This window comes from Papio anubis, chromosome 7, assembly GCF_008728515.1.
Source record: "Papio anubis isolate 15944 chromosome 7, Panubis1.0, whole genome shotgun sequence".
Classification (NCBI taxonomy): domain Eukaryota; kingdom Metazoa; phylum Chordata; class Mammalia; order Primates; family Cercopithecidae; genus Papio; species Papio anubis.
This window is the reverse complement of record NC_044982.1, coordinates 53,973,656-53,997,261: the sequence shown is the minus strand read 5'-3', so window position 1 is coordinate 53,997,261 and position 23,606 is coordinate 53,973,656. Positions and strand designations below refer to the sequence as shown.

At 36.6% G+C, this 23,606-nt stretch overlaps 1 protein-coding gene across 1 annotated transcript in view; it reads right to left on the bottom strand.

Annotated features, from left to right (window-relative positions):
- TXNDC16 (thioredoxin domain containing 16) overlaps positions 1-23,606 on the bottom strand; it is a 118,598-nt gene that overhangs the window by 83,329 nt on the left and 11,663 nt on the right. The window contains exons 5-8 of the mRNA XM_031668973.1: positions 20,967-21,040; positions 20,099-20,173; positions 7,186-7,307; positions 3,083-3,173 (exon numbers count right to left, since the gene is read on the bottom strand). Coding sequence (XP_031524833.1) covers positions 3,083-3,173; positions 7,186-7,307; positions 20,099-20,173; positions 20,967-21,040 — 362 coding nt within the window. The remainder of the gene's footprint in view (positions 1-3,082; positions 3,174-7,185; positions 7,308-20,098; positions 20,174-20,966; positions 21,041-23,606) is intronic.

Sequence of the window (23,606 nt, the reverse complement as noted above, 5' to 3'; positions counted from 1 at the left end):
TTTAAACCCGAAGCTGTTTTGAATAAACTTCAGCCAAAACAGTCTAAAATAGAAACCATGTGACAGTTTGTGGGAGTTTGTGAGTTTGTATCTGAAATATTACAAAACTCAGCAAATATGGCTTATAATTTGAGCTTTGGCATTCCCCTCAGTATGAGAATTCAAAGATAAACTTATAGTGGAGATAAGGTTTGCCAAAATTAAAACAGTATTTTAGAAATATCCATATGGCATTAGTAGGGTTTGGCAAAATACTACAAAAATTTATTTTTAAAATGCTATTTTAATTCTTGAGACATATTTAAACTGAGCTGACAAGGTTCACTGATGTCAAATTTAATTGCAAAGTAATTTCTAATCAATTCAATGATTAAAGAAATAGTCACTCAAAGATTTACTTAATCCCTACTATGGGTGAGGCCCTGTGCTAAACACAACAGATAAAGGTAAATAAGACAATTACATCCTTGAAGGAGAGACAGTTAGTCAAACAATTAAAATGTAGTTTGTAAGTGCTATGATATGCAAAAATACTACAAGGAACAAGGAAATATTTCTTTCTGCTTCAAACTAGGAAGGAGAAGGAAGGGGAAGAAAAGGGAGATTATTGCAGAGCTTAAAAAACAAAAAGGGAGAGAATGACCCCTCCAATAAGATAGGACAAATGAGCATTTCAAACAAAACCTAAGATGCAATGAAAGCATATAACTTGTTGAGGAGATTCCTGAATAGTCACATACTGCTGAAAGGAAAGTGTTGAGTGCAGGAGGTCCTAGTTAAGGCTGGACTCTGTATCACAGCCTCTGAAACAACAGAATAATGTTGGAAAATTATTTTATCAGGGATCATTTGCTTGCAGATAACGGAAAACAAAAACAGTGAAACTTATTTGAAGTTTATAAGAGAATCTCACAGAATGTAAGGAAAATTCAAGTAATTGGATGAGAGAAAAGTTAGAGAATAAATGTAGAGACCTGAACAGGCAGAGTTCAGGGACCTTCGTTTGCCATTAACATTTTTCAGCTCTCAATTCAATCTGGGAAGACATCTTTCTGTTTTACTTACAAGTGGGCAAAACATTCCTGTGAGCAGAACAGCTACCCTGCTGTATAATCCAGCTTTTCCATGTCCAATTCGAAGTTCCTGGGAGAGAGGATCTCTCATCTCTCATTTGCTCAAGTAAGCCAATGGATTCGCTGGCCCTAGGTCAGGTGCCCACCTCTGATTTAATGGATTGTAACATTTATGGGGCATGGGTAATATCCTTCTTGGCCCACAGATTTTTTAGGAAGGGAATACAGGGAAGTAGCAGAAAGTACTGGAGTCTATGGCATGCTCTCTCTTTTACTATCTATCATAAATGCTTTTAACAAATAATTTCAAACACACTCAGATCCAATATGATACAGCAAGTAATATACTAGTCTTAACTGATGTTATAACGCCAGAAGCTAGAATAGTGTCTACACCACATAGAAAGCATTCAATAAATATTTGGTGAATGAAAGAATTAACAAGTGAAAGAAAGAATATATTCACCTCACTCCTGTGAGGAGATAATCCAAATAGCCAACTACTTTATCCAGAAGTCATATCACAGCACCACTATATTCAGAATCTATAGTCTCTCCCTGTCACCTCAGGTCCAGGGATGACTCATCACCATCTTGTTACCCATGAAGAAATGATAATCCAAACTTCCCCAATACATCATATACTCAAAGCAAATGAAAAACAGGATAAGAAGATAACTGTGCATTTTTAAATTCCCATTTAAAAAACGGGAAAAGCAAAAAAACTTACACAATACCATGCCTTAGTCTTAGATCAGAATATATACACATATTCTGTGTGTATATATATACACTATATATATACGTGTATATATATACACGTACACTATATATATGTATAGTATAACTTAACAGGATGTGTAAGGTAAATAATAGGACCTATACCTTGCCAATAAATAACCACCTCTTTATGTTTTAATAACACTATTATTTGCAATTATTCATTAACTAAAAAATATAGAGGCTGGTAACATGAGAGAATACAAACAACTAACCCCCAGAGAAATGGTGGGGCTAGCATGCAATCACTGTGGTATGGAGAATAACAAGGCTTCCCCTATTCCAGGATGGGAAATCAGCAGTACAGACAAATAGTGAGCATGCATCCATTTTATTTAACTCATTAATGAGAGAACCAGCAGAATGAGACAGGTCAATAAGGAGAGACTAACGGAAAAAGGAATGCTGGTCAATGTCATACAGAGCAATAAAAATATAACTTCTCTTTGTAGAAACTTTCTTCTCTCCCTACTCCCCTTCCCTCAAAAGTCATTTCACCTTATCAGTTTGCTATGCACTAGCCTCTAAATGTAGAGCTGTAAAACATCTGGGCTTTAAACATTTGTGTGCGGCATATCATATAGCTGCTGTTTCCTGAGAGGTCAGCAGGAGGGCTCATTAAAAACTCTTGGATGGCATTAAAAGGTCATACAATCACCATTTTGCCCTGTTTTGGATTAATTTTCCTGAAGAGCATTTTGAAGTCAAACAAAAAAGAAAGAAAACTTTAACCCTAGGTTGCCCAGCCAAAAAGTGTGGAAAATAGGCTTCTACCTAAAATTGTAAACTAGACAAGAAAAATAAACATTCAAACGTTCTGTTCAAAAACTGTACCTAAATACATTTAAGATTATTATGACAAAGTAACTTACAAAAGTCTCACAAAGAATTTCTGAAGCTTCATTTTGAAAGCTGTTATTTTACCCCCCCATGTGATCACCACAGGAGATCCATTCCTAAGATATCCCACTTGGCCACTCACATCTCGTGGCTTATCCACACTGCCTTCGTTACCTTAGTCTAACATCATTTCTGTATATTTTAAGACTATAATACAGCAGATGATAGTAATAAAGAGGATTTCAGGTTTCATTTATATATTCACATCTGCTATGATTCCTTTATCTAAGCCCATGCTGTGGGAGTATAATGGAAATGCTAAGTAATGTGAAATAAGTGAACAAGAAAAAAAAAACCTTTAAATTTTGACATATGCTTTTTATACATACCCAAGACTTTCCAAAAGGGCAATTTCTGTGGTTAAGACAAATTGGTATGTAGTCCCATACACAAAAGCAGCTTCCATGACCGCTCTGTGCTCTGAAGAAGAGATAAAGGGAGTTGGAAGACACAAAAAATTAGTTTGTGTGACTCTATGTAAACTTCTATTCTGAATATTATCCTACCCTCCTTTATGTTCTACTATATTTAAAGAAAAATCCTTCACAGGGATACTAGTTGGGAAAATGCAGGCAGTTAAAAGAAGTTATAAAAAGTCTATTCTATTCAAGGTAAGAGAAGAATTCAGAGGGAGTAGAAAATGAGTTTTACTTGAGAATATAATATACAACAAACTTGTGGTGGTTTCTTTCTAGTAGTAGGGAAGAGAATATGAATGCACCACACAATTTTCATGTTCGGTTTTATTTGTGTATGTGTCTGTGTATATTATTTCTGGGTTAGTTTTTTTAATCAAACTTACACTGAAAGAAAACAATAATTTTACAAGGCATATTAAGAAAAATGACCACTTCCCCACCCTCTACTGCATTTCCAATTACCAAGGGACAAGCCCTTTCGACTCTTATTTCTTCTTCTCTTATTTCTTTTATCTCAACTCTTTATTTCATACATATATGTGTATGTGTATCATATATAACTTAATGTATATAATAAGAGTTTTAGTATTATCTGTTGACTTCCTACTGTGGAAAATGACAAATCATCTCTCTTTCCTGAAACTTAGCTCCACAAATGTAAATACGTCCCATCCCAACTCTCCCAATATAGTTCTAACTTTTATTAGATCAATATCTAGTATTTACTTTGTTGACACAGTAAATACTATTTACAGATGAGCCATACGGTACAGAATGGCCACTTTCCCTTTTTGAGCAACTTCTTCACGATAGTTATAACTATCTTTTTAAAAATTTTGTTTAAGTTTTTTCCTAATTTCTTCCTAAACTCTTCCACAATTTTCTAACTCTCTCAATACTTCAAATATATCAAGTATACTATCAAATCCATCTTCTTGTAAACATTTCTACGGAGCCTTCTGATTTGCTCCAAGATGGACTCTTGCTACCTGGCCTGCTGCACAACTGTCATCCTTAGGATTCTCTTACTCCCTCTCTTGTGTTGGGTCCTTTTGCCTGTTTTCCAATATCGTCTTCTTTATTGCTCCTTGTGCCCATTATCTAACACCTTCCTACAAGAGGACATATGGAATAGATAACTTTTGCAGTCCTGCACATCTGAAAGTGTCTTAATTTTATTTTCACAATTAGCTATAGTCGGCTGGGTACAGAATTCTAGGGTCTAGTCATTTCCCCTGAGAATTCTGAAAACACTGCTCCATTTCCTTCCATTTCTAGTGCAGCAATTTAAGAAGTTCAATGCCATTCTGATTCTCAATCCTTGAACTGCAAACTCTTCTTTCCCCTCTGGAAGATTTTAGAATAGTCTTTTAATCTAATATTCTAAAATTTCAAAATAGGATGTTTTAGTGTGGCTCTGTGGTAATCCACTATGCTGGGACTCAATAGGTCCATTCCATCTGGAAGCTCAAACCTTCAGTTCCGGAAATTTTCTTGAATTATTTCTTTGATGATTCCTCCTTTTCATGTTTTATTTTCCTTTTTCTCCTCATTGTCATTTCCAGACAATTATCTTCCCATCCCTCACACATTCTCCTAGCACTTGAATTGTGTATCATCAGATTATTCCACTCACCACCCCACCTTGGAGTCACCCAAAACACCCCAACCAGGATCACTCCCCATCATTCCATGAAGAATTTAGCTTCTATCACAATGTCACTCTCTCTAGTACTACCCCTGTCTTAATCCTTGGGAATTTCATTATTATCCACGTAGATGATCCTTTCAAAATCCCAGTCTCTCAGGCCTTGGCCTTCTTTATCACAGTCATCTTTCTTCAATCATATCTTAACCACTAACTCTACACCTTGCAATTACCAATTACTGCAATCCCCTCTTTAATTTCCATATCTAGCCTCCTCCCCTACACAAACACACATCTCCAGCTCACTCTGTATAGCACACAACTCTAACCCATCAAGACCTACAATCCATAGGTCCTCCCTCTCTGGTCTTCTCTTTCCCCCTAATTAAGCTTAAATTCCCTGGTCAATCTTTATAATAATTTCCCTGCCGTGTTTTTTAGGCTAAAAAATATAATCCAAGTTAACTCATTGTTTGGCCTGTTCAATACTTATGGCTGCAAAAGGAAACATAGCTGGGGAGAGGAGGAGGGAAGCCAAAACAAGCTAGCATCACCATGCTAATGGTGTCACTTTAAATTGCTGATATTAACTATTATTGCTGCCTAACAACCATTCTTTATTTCCAGGCCTCCGAAATAGCTCTTTCAACTCTTCCCTCAAACTAGCTGACGATTTTGTGTCTATTTCACTGAGAACAAAGAACTAATTAAAAAACAAACCAAAACACTTTTATAAACTCTTAGCATCATATCTATCTACCCACTTGGCTGAATGGATGTCCATATTTTCTCATCCCTCTGGTTACCAGAGATGAACCTTCTGTGCTCCCACCCAAGAACAACCCCTGTCCTTGTTCACTAGATTCCCTTCTCTCTTGCCTACTCGAAAATTTTGCTCCAGCAACTCTCCCCTCTTTTTCCTGTGTAAGGCATTTCCCCTTTCCTACCAGATCTTTCTCGTTAACATACAAATATGCTTTTTAAAAAATTCTTCTCCTAACCCCATATATTCTTCCAGTCAGTGCCCTGTATTTCTCCTTCCCAATAGCAAAACTTTTCTAACAAGTCTCTGTATTCAGTCTTCAATTGCTCTCTACCTATTCTGTCTTATATCCCTCCTACTAGGCATTATACCCCTACCACTCGACAGAAACTGTGCCTGTCAAGGTCACCAGTAACTTCTACACTGCTAGGCATAATGGCCACTTGGCACTTCTGATCTTAAATCAACCTTTCAGCATCATTTGACACAATTGTTCCTGCTCTCCACCTTAAAATTCTGTCTTTACCTTGCTTACTGGGCACTTCTACCACATTCATTGTCTCCCTTATCGGTTCCTCCTTACCTTACTGATACATAAATATTGAAGTATCTAATAGGTTCAGTCTTCTCTTTTCCTTCTAGACTCACTCAGTGATCTCTTCTGGTCTCACAGCTTTATTTCTCAAATTTACATCCCTAGTCTGTACTCCCAACATAAACTGCAGTCTAGTAATATCCAACTACCATATTGATATCTCTACTTGAATGTCTATTGGGTATTTCACAAGTATGATGTCAAAAAGTGAATTCCAAGAGCTTCCTCTCCAAACTATCTATTCCCAGTCTTCTGAACCTCAGGTGCTAGCAAATTCACCTTTCAAGTAGCTCAGGCCCAAACCCCAGAACCACCCTTGTCTCCACTATTTCTCAATCTATATCCAATAGATCAGCAAACTCAGTTAGTTTCACTTTCCAAACACTGCTAAAATTCAAACTTACTGCCACCTCCATTGCCCTCACCCTGGTCCAAGCCACCCAGCATCATCTCTTGCTTGACTTATTGCAATAACTTCCTATTTTTCTCCCTTACTCTGTCTTTGCTCCTTCCAATCTAAGCTAGTCAACATTATTTACTGAATACTGGGCACTACTACACCAGGTACAGGAGGGCTATAAGGAAATCAGAAAGAAATAGCTAACACTTTGAGAGCACCTACTACACTCCAGGAACCATTTAATTATTCATTTAATTAATTAATTAAAATAATTTTAATTATTCATTAAAGCTCATTTGATTCTCACAATTACACTAAGAGGTAGGCACGATTTATTTTCCCTATCTTAATCACTAGGAAACTGAAATTAAGTAACTTGTCCAAGGGCTCACTACAAGTAATCAGTATGGCAAGAAGTCTAACCTAGAGAGTTCTTGTTCAACCACTATATTATGCTGCCCATTTAAAGAAAAATAGCGTAATAGTAAAGATGCTTTAGATTTATTTTAAATATTAAGACTGTAGTAAGAAAATACACTATTTTAAGTACTTCAGCATACATAAGTACAGAGGCACAGCAAAGATTAAAGCAAAAGTCAAAGAATACCTGGTATTCCAATGGCTCTCACATATGAGAATATAATATTTGCTTTTCCTTTCAGAGCATTTTCTATGTTCTGAAGGTCTTCCAGGTTGGTAATATATTTCACTTCATTAAAAAGAAGAGCACTGAAATAAATACAGACATAATTAGTAGAAAAATCTGATATGTATTTAGTGACACCACACTTCTGTTAAAGAACCTAACCAAAAGAGAAATATATCTCCATTGAACAAATTATCAGTAGTGATAATGTAAGCATTTTAATGATACTAAATTAGAATCACTCTCCAGATCATTAATCTGTCTCTGAGAACATCAACCAGGGACAGTTGTGAGACAGTGGTCATTCTCTATTACAATGGTCTCAACAGATTAAAACTGTATTCACTAACACCCTAGTCTGGCCAAATAATCCCACATAGATCTCTCAGCCTTGAACACTTTTAAGCCCTTCACAAACCTAAACAGCAGGCTTCTTTGCATGGCCTATAAGGTCTAACAAGACCTAGACCTGTCTACCTCTCCAACCTCATTTTGTTCTACCATTCCTCATGTTTACAACATTCTAGGCAAACCTCAGAGCCTCTGCACACAGTTTTCTTTGCTGGAAGCTATTCCTTTTGTTCCATTTCATAAGTATGATCTCAGATTAAACATCATTGCCTCAGAGAAGTCTTCCCTGTTGGTCTTGTATAAGTAAAGCCTGTAGCATTTTCCTCTCATTTCACTAGTTAATTCCTTCATAGTACTTATTACAATTTATAATTATTTATATATAGTACTTATTACAATTTATAATTATTTATACATTTATTTGTTTATCCCCACCTTTCTCATTAAACCCTCACGCCCTTGAGGCAAGGATTTTGTGTATTTTATCACTATATCTGTAAAAACTTATAATACAGCCTAGTACACTGTAGATATTCAATAAATATTTATTGAATGAATGAAAGAAAAAGTAGGGCAGGAATTACTTATTCCCATTCTTTATTTGAAAAAATGGAAGTTCAAAACACTGAAGAGCTTACTCAAAAATGCATTTATTGCATCAAGAAGCCAGGGACAGAATACAGAGCAGGTGTTCTCAGTACTAGTCCAGTGATCTTTCCACCTGACTGTAATTCTTCCAAATCATCCCTTCAGTGCATAAGTCAGACTGACTGATCATATTTATTCATCCCAAATTATCCCTTTTTTAAAGTTGTCTACTTCTGTATAAATTATCTATCCCTAACAACTCATTCCACTTAATCCCCATGTGCATAAGTTGTGTATTTTTGATAGGCTAAACTTCAAAAACTTTTGAAAACTTTTCAAAATTTTCATGTTGCAGGTCCAATACTTAAATAAACAAAAGTTCACTCAAATACTTCAAATAAATTAGTCAAACACAGTTCCTCCTATAAAGTTTTTCCTAATACAGCAGTTCTCAAACTTTTGGTCTCAGGAAACTTTTATATCCTTTAAAATTACTGAGGTCCTCAAGGAGCTTTTGTTTATGTAAGTTATGTTTATCAATAGTTGCCAAAATAGAAATTAAAACAGGAATTTAAAAATATTTATTAATTCTTAAAAATAAATGCCATTACATGTTAACATAAATACTTTTTATTTAAAAAATAACTAAAATTTGCAAAACCAAAGGAAAACTTAGTGAGAAGAATGGTATTGTTTTACCTTTTTTTTTTTTTTTTTGAGACGGAGTCTTGCTCTATTGCCCAGGCTGGAGTGCAGTGGCACGATCTCAGCTCACTGCAACCTCCGCATCCTAGGTTCAAGCGATTCTTCTGCCTCAGCCTCCTGAGTAGCTGGGACTAGAGGTGCGCACCTCTATACCTATTTTTTTTTTTGGATTTTTAGTACAGATGCAGTTTCACCATATTGGCCAGGCTGGTCTCAAACTCCTGACCTCGTGATCTGCCCACCTTGGCCTCCCAAAGTGCTGGGATAACAGGCATGAGCCACCGCGCCTGGCCTTGTTCTACATTTTTGCAAATATCTTTAATATCGGACTAAATAGAAGACAGCTGGATGTTCATTTCTGCTCCTGTATCCAATCTGTTGTGACATCACACATCACGTAGCCTCTAGAACCCCCAAACCCCATTCATGAGGGAATGAAAGTGAAAAAGCCAAATAATGCCTTAGTATTACTATAAAAATATTTCCACTTAGCAGGCACCCTGAAAGCGCTGCCCTAACTTACACTGGCTGAAATATTTACCCATTCATTACAGATTTGTTCCACTTTTTAAAAGAAATGTAAAACTTGATCTTCTATCATTCCCAGGGCTCTTGTTTTGCTTTTATAAGAAATATTTGCTGGGCAGTATTCACTATGTGCTAGATATTTTCAGGTTTTCATTTAACCCTTCAACAATACTTCTGGAACAGTATTACACACATACTCACACACAGGCAGCAATCTGAGAGACTAAGTAACCTGCTCCAAATCATACTTCTAGTTGCTGGTAGAGCTTCTGACACCAAGGCCAGAATTTTCTAAATTGTATTACTGACCACTCATAAAAATGGGAAACTAGGTGGAAAGGTGGCAACTAAAGAATGGCAATGGAGTCTCAGTGGCAAGCTGAACTATTGGCTGCCTATACATTTTGACTAACAAGTCCAGAATCACCCTTCAGTTACTTCAAAACAGTTGGGTGGTACAATCTAGTTAACTTAATTGGACTACCATGTAAATTCTAGGCTTGGAAATTACATTCACCTAGTCATGACTTTTATTGTTTTATTATCTCCAATCTATTTGCTTCAAAAATTAAATCTGAGTGTACAACCCTCCCCAACCATTGTTTGCAATAAAGACTGGCAAATATTTATTAGGTACTTACCACATGCTAGGCATAGTACTAAGCACTATGAATAGTGGCAATTTGTCAATTTGGGGGCTGCCCACTCCCTTTTGCTTTGTCCAGTTTTCAAAGTCTTCAAGGTAGGCAGAGCCCAAGTGAAAGATCACACTGTCAACCGTGCTTTCCCAGATTCCTTGTTACAAGGCATGACTATCTGACAAACAATCACTTGCCTGAGATTCTGAAGCAGGAGCAAGTGATACCAAGAACAAGGAACAGTGAAGAATTATTTCAAGAGGCAGTGGCAATAACAGTTGGCTTCAAAGGTAGCAATGACAAGTGTTAGTCACAGCCCCAATGCAGGTAATGCAAGCCGTAGTATCTAATGCTCAGCAATAATGCAGCTGTCCTCCTCAGACTCATTCTGTATCATAACTTTCACTGTATCCAGAGCTGTGTAACCTTTGAGTCCAGTTCTCCAGCTCTTCTAGCAAGGCTGAGATTTCCTATATCCCCTCCAAATCCTTTTCCGCTTAAGCCAGTCAGACCCAGATTCTAGGGCTTATAACTAAAAATCCTCAGCAATGCACTCTGTCTTGTTTAATTTTCATGGCAACCATCTGAAAGTAGAACTATCATTAACCCCATTTTAAAGATAAGGTCATGGGGCTTAAAGAGGTTACCCTGCCTAATGTCCCAAAGCTCATTAAGTAGTCATTATCCATGACATAATAATAACCAAAACTAATGACATTCATAATGTAATGATCTCTATTATTTCTCCCAATGGCTTCCTCACTTTAATATATTCCTTAATATATTAATTTTCAGAACATGAGGATCCATTCCACAGTCTGTGCTCCCTTACTCCAGTTCCAAAGAGGAGAAATACTGACAAAATGGGTTAAAGGAAAAGTCTCTCTTGGGATTTTCTTGCTCTGTTGATGGGGTAAAACAGCCTGGGGCTGCTCTAACTAGGTTCTTCCTGTCCCAGAAAGGCCTTCATTTTCTTTGGCATGCTTTTCCTGAGATTTTCCTGCAATAACTATTAGGTAGATAAGATATTTGGCCAAGAATTGAGTGGGTGTCAGAAAGAAAAACAACGAAGGGTCTACCCGACCCTACTTTTAGAGCAGCAGGCAACTCAATCTTTTTCGAGATACAGACAGTTTCTGTATTACATTTCTGTCATCATTCAAATTCTCAGAACCCAACAAAAAGGAAAATGTAAATGTTTTACCATACCAAAACCCCCAGGAAAAAAAAAGAGAGGAAGAAATGACTTTTATCTAAATTAATTACTGTGTATTATGACGGGGCAGATTCACACATAAAAAGAAATATCCCAAACTCTTTTAATAAGCATATCTAAATTAACACAGATTAAAAACAAATCAAACAGGTAGAAGCCACCTCTTGAGAGTACAATAATAAAGTTCGCAAATATCAGTCTCAGTCTTTTGTCATAAATTATATATTCTCCTATTAGCTTGTTTCTTATAAAATTCTTACTACTAGAAACAATTTTATGACCTTAAAATTTAAGAGTATTTCTGGTCTTCCCATTCTTAACAACCAAAAAGTAAAACTTCCAAATTCATCATCCACAAATCCAAAATTTAAGCACCTAATATATGTCATGTACCACGTATGCACTGGTAGAAGCACTTTGTATAAAACTTTGCAGTTTGGAGATATAACCATTAATACCAATTAACAGAGCTGTAAGGAATTCAAATCCAAGAAAAGCAATTTTTTCTTATAATTTCCCAGTAAAAAGTACGTCATTATCGAACAGGAACCCACCTGACAGTATCTTATAGGAACAAATCTGATACAGATAAAAGAATGAGCAATAGCTCAATACCTATTCAGAAGAGACCAGCATGGGCACAGTTCAGGAGTTTCAGAGGAGGACAGTTGTAAAAGTAACTTTCCCCTGAGGTTATACAGTAACAGTGCCTAAACACTCAATCCTTACAGTCTGCAGTAATGTGTTAAAGAATAAAATATTAGTAGAAACTATGACAGTTAAAAATCATTCTTCTAATATTTGAAGTTCATGTTATGAGTAGTATGGGTAACATAAAAGGAAAGGAACTTCTGTTTTCTAATAAAATACAGTATTGTCACAAGAAGTACCATATCTTAATAAAGAGTCAATGAGGTTTCACTCTTTCTTACTGGATTATCTTTTCCTTTTGCATCATTTGGTGATTTTTTTTCTTTTGCATCATTTTATTTATTTATTCTGAGGGTCTTGCTCCGTCACACAGGCTGAGTGGCAAAATCATAGCTTACTGCAGCCTCAAGCTTCTGGGCTCAAGCCATTCTCCTGTCTCAGCTTCATCCGAGGAACTAGGATGACAGGCACACATCACCATGCCTGGCTAATTCCTAAAATTTTTTTGTAGAGACTGGGGTCTCATTATATTGCCCAGGCTGGTCTTGAACTCCTGGCCTCAAGTGATCCTCTTCCCTTAGCCTCCCAAAGTGCTGGGATTACAGTGTGAGCCACCTCACCTGGCCTGAGGATTCTTAGGAGTCAACAATGAGTACAGGTAAAAAAGAATGGGCTGGGCATGGTAGCTCACTTCCTGTAATCCCATCACTTTGGGAGGCTGACACGGTGGATCACCTGAGGTCCAGAGTTTGAGACCAGCTTGGCCAACATGGTGAAACCCTGTCTCTACTAAAAATACAAAAAATTAGCTGGCCATGGTGGCAAGTGCCTGTAATCCCAACTACTCGTGAGGCTGAGGCAGGAGAATCGCATAAACCCAGGAGGTGGGGATTGCAAAAGGCCAAAATCACGCCATTGCACTCCAGCCTGGGCAACAAGAGTGAAACTAAAAAAAAAAAAAAGAAAAGAAAAAGAAGAAGAATGGCCTTTCATTGCAACTGCTGCCTCATGGCAAATATCCCCAGCAACTGCCACACCACGAACTCACATTTGTTTTTTCTTCTTAACTGATAAATAAAACTTCCTGCATTTATATATATATATATATATATAAAACAAATAACATTTTAGAGCACTGGGAAAAATCCATAACACATTATTTTCACGTGTTATTTTGATCATCACAATAATCTCATGAGGCTGCAAGTATAACACACAAGAACAAGGAAAATAAATATAAATTGCTCATATTCTCAATCAATAAAAATTAGTTGGGCCGGGCGCAGTGGCTCACACCTGTAATCCCAACACTTCAGAAGGCCGAGGCGGGCGGATCACAAGATCAGGAGTTCGAGACCAGCCTGACCAACATGGTAAAATCCTGTCTCTACTAAAAATACAAAAAAAAAAAAAAAAAAAATTAGCCAGGCGTGGTGGCGCAAGCCTGTAATCCCAGCTACTCAGGAGGCTGAGGCAGGAGAATTGCTTGAACCCAGGAGGCGGAGGTTGCAGTGAGCTGATATTGCACCATTGCACTCCAGCCTGAGTGACAGAGTGAGACTCTATCTCAAAATAATAATAAATTAATAAATATAAAAATCAGTTGTTACTTTCCTTTTCTAAATACAATCCTCTCTCAGTATCCTCAGGGGATTGATATCCAGGATTGATTCTTGGATACCAAAACCCATGGATGCTCAAGTCCCTTATAAAACGGCAGAGAATTTGCTATAACCTACACACATCTCCCTGTATACTTTAAATCATCTCTAAATTGGCCGGGCGTGGTGGCTCAAGCCTGTAATCCCAGCACTTTGGAAGGCTGAGACGGGCGGATCACGAGGTCAGGAGATCGAGACCATCCCGGCTAACAAGGTGAAACCCCGTCTCTACTAAAAAAATACAAAAAAAACTAGCCGGGCGTGGTGGTGGGCGCCTGTAGTCCCAGCTACTCGTGAGGCTGAGGCAGGAGAATGGCATAATTCTGGGAGGCAGAACTTGCAGTGAGCCGAGATCCGGCCACTGCACTCCAGCCTGGGCGACAGAGCGAGACTCTGTCCCAAAAAAAAAAAAAAATCTCCAAATTACTTATCATACCTAATACAATGTAAATGCTATGTTATACTATATTTTATATAGCATATATGTTATAGTATATATAGTATAGTGTATATGTAGTATATATGGTATATATAGTATCTATATAGTGTATATATAGTATATATATAGCATATATAATATAGTATATATGTTATACCATATTTTAAATTTTATATTTTTTTACTGTTATATTGTTATATTTGATTGCTTTTTTCAAATATTCTTGATGCACTTGGAGTTGAATCCACAGATGCAGAACCTGTGAATATAGAGGGCCAACTGTATTACCATTCTTAACCCCATCTAGAAGCTGGAAGTAAAATTTTCCTCACATAGTGAATGAACCACTCAATTCTACCACTTTTCACTTTGTATATTTAGAAAGCAGAGTTAAGAATTTTTAGACTATAAATCCAAATCTCATTTTTAATTTAAATTTCATTTATTTCACAAAGTGGTAATACTTTTATAGGATTCGAAACACAAAAGGTACCAAAAAAGTTAAAGACTAAAGAGTCTACCTAAAAGTCCTTCATCCCCCACCCCCAGCTTCCCCATATCATTCCTATCAACCAATATGTTCAGTTTTTGTGAAACCTTGTAATATTTATGCCACATACATGTATACTATATGCATTTATATGTGCCCCTGTAGAAGGAAATCCTGTGTTGCTCTCCCAGTGCTCCCACACAGATCAAGTCTCCTGAAGATCAAATCTAGCAAGATAGAAAAATGGAGAATTCTCATTCCAGGCATGTTTCCTTTTCTCCAGGATCCATCTGCTTCCATTCAAAGAGAAATAAAACATATCTGTCATATTGCAAAATATATATTTGGTCCTCAACCCCGTTTCCTGGCATACAACTCTTGATATCCTTACAATCTCCACCAAACTGATGTCTTGTGTAAGCTAATGTGCTGACTGATGACTGGCAGATAGCTTTGGGATGAGGCCTGGTCACTAAAAGACCAAGGCATGATTAGAGGGTTAGGACTTTCAGCTCCAACCCTCAATCTCTGAGGAGGAGAGAGGTGCTAAAGGTTACTTGGTCACCAATGGCCAATGGTTTAATCAATCATATCTACATAACAAAGTCTCCATAAAACCCCAAAGGGACAGAGCTTGAAGTTTCCAGATAACAAAATGCACAGAAGTTCCTGGAGGGTGGCACACCAGGGAAGGGCATGGAAGCTCCATGCCCCTTCCCATGTGCCCTGCCCCATGCATCTTTTCATCTGTATCCTTTGTAATAAACCAAGAAACACAAATAATTGTTCCCCTGAGTTCTGTGAGCCACTCTAGAGAAACAGCCAAGCCCGATGAGGGGCTTGTTGGAGCCATGAGAACCCAAATTTATAGCTGTTCAGACAGAAGCATGGGAGCTTCTGTCCTATGTGACTGGCATCTCAGGTAGGGGGCAGTCTTGGGGACTTGGCCTTCAACATGCAGGATCTGATACCATCTTCAGGTAGGTACCCTCAGAATTGAATGACAGGACACCCCACTGATGTCAGCTACAGAGTTGGTGTGTGGAGAAGACTCCTCAAACATCTGGTCGCAGAAGTATTCTATGCTTTGTGGGAACAAAGGAAAAATAATTTTTGTTTTTTCTACACACTATCTTCTCTTCTCCAGAGTCAAATGCTTATATTTAGGGATAGAGGCCTTCCTCTTCTGCTCTTACATTCCACAGTAAAAGATAAGCACTTTCTTTTCAGAGGGGAAGAGTAAGTGTGTCAGCTCCTATATAAACTCGGATATTAATAATGTTGAAGTTCTCCTTCAAACCTTGCTATGTATAGGAATAAGCATCTGACTCTTGCCTTGTCATTCTGCAGAGAACTAGCTATGAAGATAGCACTACCATGCTACTCTGGCTGCTGTTATTGCTGTAAGGTCAGTTCTCTAATTCAGAGGTCTTCTATGTGTGTATAACATATATATATATAAAAAACACAGACACACAAGTAGGGTAACAACTCAGACTCTTCAGAGTTTTGGACTTAACACCCCCTCTCCTATGTAAAAAGTATTATGCTATGCCCTAACCATTTGATGTATTTCACTTACTATATCCTGCAAAATCAATGCGAGAAAATTTTAATAGACTGGCAAGTCACTATATTTTAAATCAATGATGTTTCAGCAATATTGTAAATATCCTACCAAAAAAGGTACATAATTGACAATAATGGTCCAAAAATATATGTTTCAGATATTAACAATTAGTATAAACATAATCCTAAGTTTATACTTGTTATTCTATCTCAGATTTCACTAACTTAATTTTTTCTTCAATTCCATATTCTGAAAATAACAAATTATCTAAAACGTTGATCTTTTCTGTTGACGAAGTAGCAAAGTTCAAGTATAACTGTAGGTCACTGGTCCAGAGTAAAACATTCTAAATAAGGAACAATTCAAATGCTTTGGGATAAAAGTAATAGCATGGGTTACACATTTTTAAAAAGCAAGGCAAATAAAGTAACACATATTCTGTAATGCAAGCTTTTAGTTCATAAACAAGTATTTTGAGAAAAATCCAAACATCTGTAAATATTTCTTCTTATTATTAGGCTAAGTAGTGGATTTAGATCAAAAATAATGGAATAGTTAAAATTAATATATTTTCATATGTATGTCAATGAATTTTTGTAAACGGAGGCAATCCCAGGAAATTTTGACTTGCCTGTTTACTGACTAATAAAATGTAAATGTAGAATTATATATGACACATATATACAGCTCTTATGTACATATCTAATAGTAGATAAGAGTATCTTAGAAAAAAGGCAAGAATATAAACAAAAAAATTGCTTAGTAATAAGTTACAGTAATAATATCCTTAATATAAGAGAAATACTATTTTGTTTATTATTAATAAGTATAATAGTTGTAACTAGTTCATTTTTCAATTTATAATAAAAATCCATAAGATTGAAAGACACAAAATTAGTATGCAGAAATCAATCTTTCATATACTGGTATATATATTATACCAAGGTATATATATGTGTGTATTTATATATAATACCTATTATTATAATACCTATTATATAAATTATTACATAATACATGTTACATAATGTATAATACCTATATTATAATATATAATATGTATTATAATTATATAGAATAGATATTAATAATTACTATAATTATATAAATACCTATTGTATATAATTATATATAACACCTATTCTACATATTTATCTATAATACCTATTCTACATATTTATATATAATACCTATTATATGTATTTATATATAATACCTACTACATATATTTATATATATCTATTATATACTATATATAAAATACCTATATATGTATTTATGTGTATATACATATATATAATACCTAGGTATATATATGTGTATATATATTATACCTCTTATATAATAGATAAAGGTTTGACAGGTATAGCCTTGGAATATTGCATATGATCAGGCCTGAAAGATCACATAAGGATGTTGGCCTAGAGCTGGACTCCTCACTTTTCAGTGGCTACCCAAAAGCCTAAGCTTATACAAAGGGAAAACAAAAATTCCCTTCCTCTGACCCCATGTCTACTCTTCTACTCTTATCTCCTGCTTCACATTTTATACTCTGGTAAAACCACCACCTTCTCCCAACTACTTCTAACCTCTATGACAAGCTTGTCCAACCTGTGGTGGCTCATGGGCCACATGCAGCCCAGTACAGCTTTGAATATGGGCCAACACAAAGTTGTAAACTTTCTTTAAACATTATGAGATGTTTTTGCAAATATTTTTAAGCTTGTCGGCTATCATTAGTGTATTTTATGTGCGGACCAAGACAATTCTTCTTCCAATGCAGCCCAGGGAAGCCAAAAAAAAGATTGAACATGGCTGCTCTATGCCTTTGTCACAAAGTTCCTCTTGCTTTTCCCATCTTCCCCTTTTTCACCAAGTACTTATCCTTTAACACTCATCCCAACTGCCACTTTCTTCAGGAAGCCCACCTAATAAATATCCACCCTCATTCTAGACATGAGTAACTATTCCCTTCTCTGTGGATCCATTAGCTCTTATGCATACATACTTCTACTATGTTCCTTACTTATCACATATTAATAATAGATCCTGTTTCTGTATCTGTCTGTGCAACACTAAATTCCTAGAGAACAGAAGCCATATCCTATTCTGTTTTTTATAGCCAATGTCTAACAAGTGTCTGGCACACAGCAGGAACATGGGGAATAATCTATTTGTGGATTTCAAGTTCTATAAATCAGCATTAGTACAGCACTTAGAACAGGACACTACTAAAGGAGGATTGAATGAGCTGAGCCTCATGGGGTAACCAGTTTAGGTAACACAGTCCTCAGTGCTGACAGCCTCTCCATATCTAGCGCCAGCTGTTTCAAAACCACCTTGTCATCAAGTTGTTCAATGTGGATATGCCACTCCAGGATTTGGTGTCAAATGTGGATTCATACTTTATGAAAAGACTTTTTTTTCTGTTTCTTCACCCTCATTTCTGGGTCATCAGGTATCCACTGGAAAAACAGCTGCTAACTAGTAAACTTCCTGAGAACAAATGTCATATCTAATACTTGGACTTCTTGCTAAGCTTCATAGAACCCCCACCATCACGATGGCTACCCCTCTGTCCCAGGAAAGGGATTCCAAGGAATTCCTTCCTCAAAAGACCATCTTCACTCATTACAATTGGTTCCTTAGTCTACAAATATCAGGGCCCATGGTTGTCAGGAATTTCTAAAGGCCTTTTGTTAACATATTATTGGGACTGGAACATTTGTAAAGTGATAAGCACAACTTTTCACCTGTAAGTTTTGAATTTCCAGGAGTTAAACTACCAATTTTTGTAGGTAAGAGAGGAAGAGGAGACCCAAGGAGAAAAAGACCGTCAATGTCAGCAAAGGTCTTAGTGGACAACAGGCTTATAACATTAAATTGGAAAAGTCCATGTAAACCTGTGTCCTTAACAAGTTATATTTTCTAGCTCTGTTACGGAAGAGAATATCAGACTTAATTCAGGGAAAGATTCCAAGAATGGTCCCCAGATAGACCTAAATATCAGGCATGGAGATTCCAGGCCAGAAAACTTAAACTTTCTCTCTCAGTAAACACTGAGGTATGTGCTGGGACAAACTCTTTCCATACTAACTGGGCGGGCACAGAGCTAGAGAATCCAGAAAGAAATCCAGCTGGGATAAGAAGAAAGCCAGGTACTTAAAAAATCCCCATGAGAATAACGAAGATGAGTGGCACATGCCTATGGTCCCAGCTACTCGGGAGGCTGAGGTGGGAGGATCGCTTGAGCCTGGGAGGTGGAGGTTGCAGTAAGCCAAGATCATGCCACTGCACTCCAGCCTGGGTGACAGAGTAAGACTCCATCTCAAAATTAAAAAAAATTTAAAAAAATTAAAAAAAATAAAAAACAAAGATGAGGGTCCTACCTGGTACTATGGTCTAAATGTTTGTGTCTCCCCAAAATTCACATGTTGAAATTCTAAATGCCAATATGATGATATTAGGAGGTCATAAGGGCAGAGCCTAATGACCTCAATTCAAGGGCAGAGCCTAATGAATGAGATTAGTGCCCTAATAAAAGAGACCCCGAGAGAGCTCCTTTATCCTTTCATCATGTGAGGACACAGGGAAAAGATGACCAGCTACAAACTAGGGGCCCTGACCCAACACCAAATCTGCCAGTACTTTGATCTTGGACCTCCCAGATTCCAGAACTGTGAAAAACAAGTTTCTGTTGTTTATAAGCCACCCAGTCTATGGTATTCTGTTATAGCAGCCTGAACAGACTAAGATATCTGGCAAAATCCTCACTCCACCAGTTGGACCTCACTTGATATGGTTTTGTTGAGTCATCTCCTACTCCTACAAAAGTATCTCCATGTTTCTGTATACCTTGCCATTAAAAAAAAATTTAGATCCTTGATGTGGGAAGATAGATTAGTAATTTGTGTTAAATTGTTGCCTACAAATATAATGTTAAAACCCTGAAATATTTTAATGAATTGTCGTTATTTAAAATGAAATCAATAAATAAGTAACAAGTAAACAAATGAATAGGTAGCCCCTGTACTTACAAGAGAACATGGGCGACAATAGCATTCACATCAAACAAGGTGTCAGTAGGGAATTCTCTAAGCAGTATGTTGCCCCTATAAAAAGTTTTAAAACACAGTAATATTTAAAAACACAACAATATTTCCTTAGAATTCAATTTACTTGTCTATCAAATACATTAGCTTATAAGGTCTTTGATGTTACAGCCTGTGTCTTATCCACATACCTACCAGAGTCCTGGCACATAATACAACGTTCTCAAAAAATACATTAACTTTGAAAAGCCTAGGCTCTGGACCTGGCAAAAAGGCTAGAAAAAAATATGAGTCCAAACAAGGATTCCTACCAATCTCCCCAACTCACAATCAACACACACACACACATAAATTCCCCAAATTAGGCTGGGATGAAAGCAAGAAGGAAAAAAGTGTCCTCAGGGGGTCCCTGAGAAAACAGGACCTCTCCCCACTTCTTCAGCCAAATTCCAACGATTTGAGAAACCTCAGGTAGATCAAACCTAAGTGCAGAGAGATTGGCAGATCTCTCAAAAATAAAGTACATTTATTTCACACACCCAAATGTGGACCTGACATATCTATCCAGAACACTAAATTTGGTAAGCACTTGCTTACCAGGCATTTGTTGTAGGAGTTTACACAAGAGCCTCACAAAACTACCTTGTGAGGTAGGTATTACTCTCTGTTTTATAAATAAGGAAGTTAAAGTACAGAGAGGTTAGGTAACAAATCTATCACTTGGACTTTTGGTTAAGCTTTACATGATCCCCCCTACATATAACTTTATTCTAGCTCAGTGATATTTTACATATTTAAATATTCTAGAAGTATAGCTTTATATTCGTCCAGCACACTCAGGAAAATAGCTTACTTGAATAAATATGCTTTCATCAGATCCTTTTCTTTTCCACAGTATCTTGATATTTCTTCTTTGACACAATTAACCTTTAAAAGAATATACTTAAGTTTTAGCATATATATCAAAAGGTCAAGTTTCTTGGTTGGAAAAACAAGAAGGAGAATTAAACACTACAGCTTGTTTCAGGTCAAATTTTGTACTTTACTTTTTTTTTCTCATTTGTATACTATAATTGTTCACATATTCAAGTGCATGAGATAACCCAGAGAAAGGCACTATTTCTGAATTCAGTCTCATGGAACAAGTAGGTGGCAACCAGGTAGAAAAGGAAGGACACATTTAAGGCAAGACAAAAAGTATGAGCAAAAGCCAGGAAGCACGAAAGTGAGTGCTAACTTGGGATGATGAAAGCATCTCAGCAGGTGGAACACAGAGGTAGCACATACTGCTGGGTCCCCACCCAAAATCCATCCTTCCCTTTTGTTTACTAACAGAACTTTGCTAAAAGCAAGTATTTCATTAACAGGCTTTCCCAGCCTCCCCAACAGCCTGCAATGGCTAAATGGTATTAGGAAGAGTCACTGGGTTGGAACTCCTAAAAGGCTCTTAAAAGCGGGCTGATACTTTTGCTCTTTTCCCTCCTTCTTGACCAAAAATAGATAAGATAGCTGGAGTACCAACAGCAATCATGGACCATAAGGCATCTTTAAAGAAGCTACTTGCTAAGGATGGCGCAACAGAAAGAATGAACTAAGTCAATGATGATGTCAGAACAGCAATACCAGCCCTGGATAGCTTATAATCTGAACTCTAAGTGAAAAAAATATATAACAACAATCTTGGCAACAACATGAAGATAAACAGAAGGCAAAAGAACACAAATATAAGGAGAGTTTAAAATAGTATCACATTAGTATAGGTCAAGGATGACTTGGACCAGAAGTAAAGCCAAAAAGGACAGAAGACATTCAAAAGGCTTTTTACAAATACAATACATAAAACTAGGGAGAAGACTGAGCGTGTACATGCAGATTGGGATAGAGGAGGAGAGGAAAGAGGAAGAAAAGAGCGAAGGGGTTTCTAGATGGGGCAAATGGGTAGCCACCAAGGTTAACTAACCAAAACTAAGACTAGAAGAATAGTTATTTTGTTTCGCATTTGGTAAGGTTTTTGTTTCTTTTAAGAGGGGGTTTTCCTGTTGTTCAATTTAATTTTAATAGGATTTGAGGAAGAAGAATAACAACTGGAGAAGTAACATTTGTTTAAAAAGGTACAAAACAGGAACCGACACTAAAAAATTAGAAATAGAGAATCAGAATTAAAGTCAGAGTATAGCCATAACCAAAAAGTAAATTTTAATATATGTAATTTAAAATTTTTTTAAGTTACAGCATAAGGATGGTTGGTATTATGACAATAGATGTGTCCATTCATTCATCAATTCAAAATATATTTGAATGTCTACCATGTCAGTCACTGTTCTAGTCATTTAGGGTACAGGTAAGTTCCAAATAAAAATATTTAGCTTTAGAACAATATAAAACAGAGATAACTTAAAAACTAATTAATATGTAGTGTTAAGTGCTATAAATAAAAAAAATTACAAGGGGATAGTATGTGATAGGGCATTTTAGAGAGGAAATCAAGGAAGGCTTCTCTGAAAAGGTGACATTTGCACAAAGAACTGAAGAAATGGAGTAATGCATACAAATACACAAGTAAGTAAAAGAGATGAGTTCTAAGCAGAGGGGAAAATATCTGCAAAGGCCCTGTGGTAACAGTACCTCCAGCAGGTTCAACTAACAGAAAGATGACCACTATGTAATAAGAACGAACTGAACAAAGTGGTGGGTCAGAAAATGAGATCGGCGACAAAGCCAGTGTCCACCATACTCAAAAGTTTCTATTTGATCATAATTGCAATGAAAGGACTTTCGCAGCATGGTAGTGATGTATCCTGACACATCTGGCTACATATGGAGAAAAGTCTGTCATGGGAGAAAGTGAAGGAAGAAAGGCCAATTATTAGGAGGCTGTTGTGGTTTCCCCAGTGAGAAGAGATGGCAGGAAGAAGTAAAAATGAAGGTACAGGAAGTGGTCAGATTTGAAAAGTTCTCATAGTAGAACCAAGTAGTAGATGGATTACTTATCAGAGAAAAATCAAGGATGACAGAGCTTTTTGTTTAAAATCTACTTTGATACACTAGATTTCTTTTGGTTATCACTTGTATAATATATCTTTTTTTTCCCCTTCATTTACTTTGAAGATTTCTGAAGCCTTTATTTTGGATGCATTTCTAAATAGCAATGGTTAGGGAAACAAGAAGGAGAATTAAACATTACAGCTTGTTTCAGGTCAAATTTTGTACTTTACATTTTTTTCTGATTTGTGTGCTATAATTGTTCACATATTCAAGTGCATGAGATAACCCAGAGAAAGGCACTATTTCTGAATTCAATCTTATGGAACAAGTAGGTGGTAACCAGGTAGAAAAGGAAGGACACATTTAGGCAAGACACACAGCTCTAAATAGCATACAGCTTTCTTGGGTTATTGTATCCAGCTTGACATTCATTGTCTTGACTAGAATATGTAGTCCATTTATATTTTAGCATATTCTTCATCCTACCTCTTGCAATCTTAACTTCTGA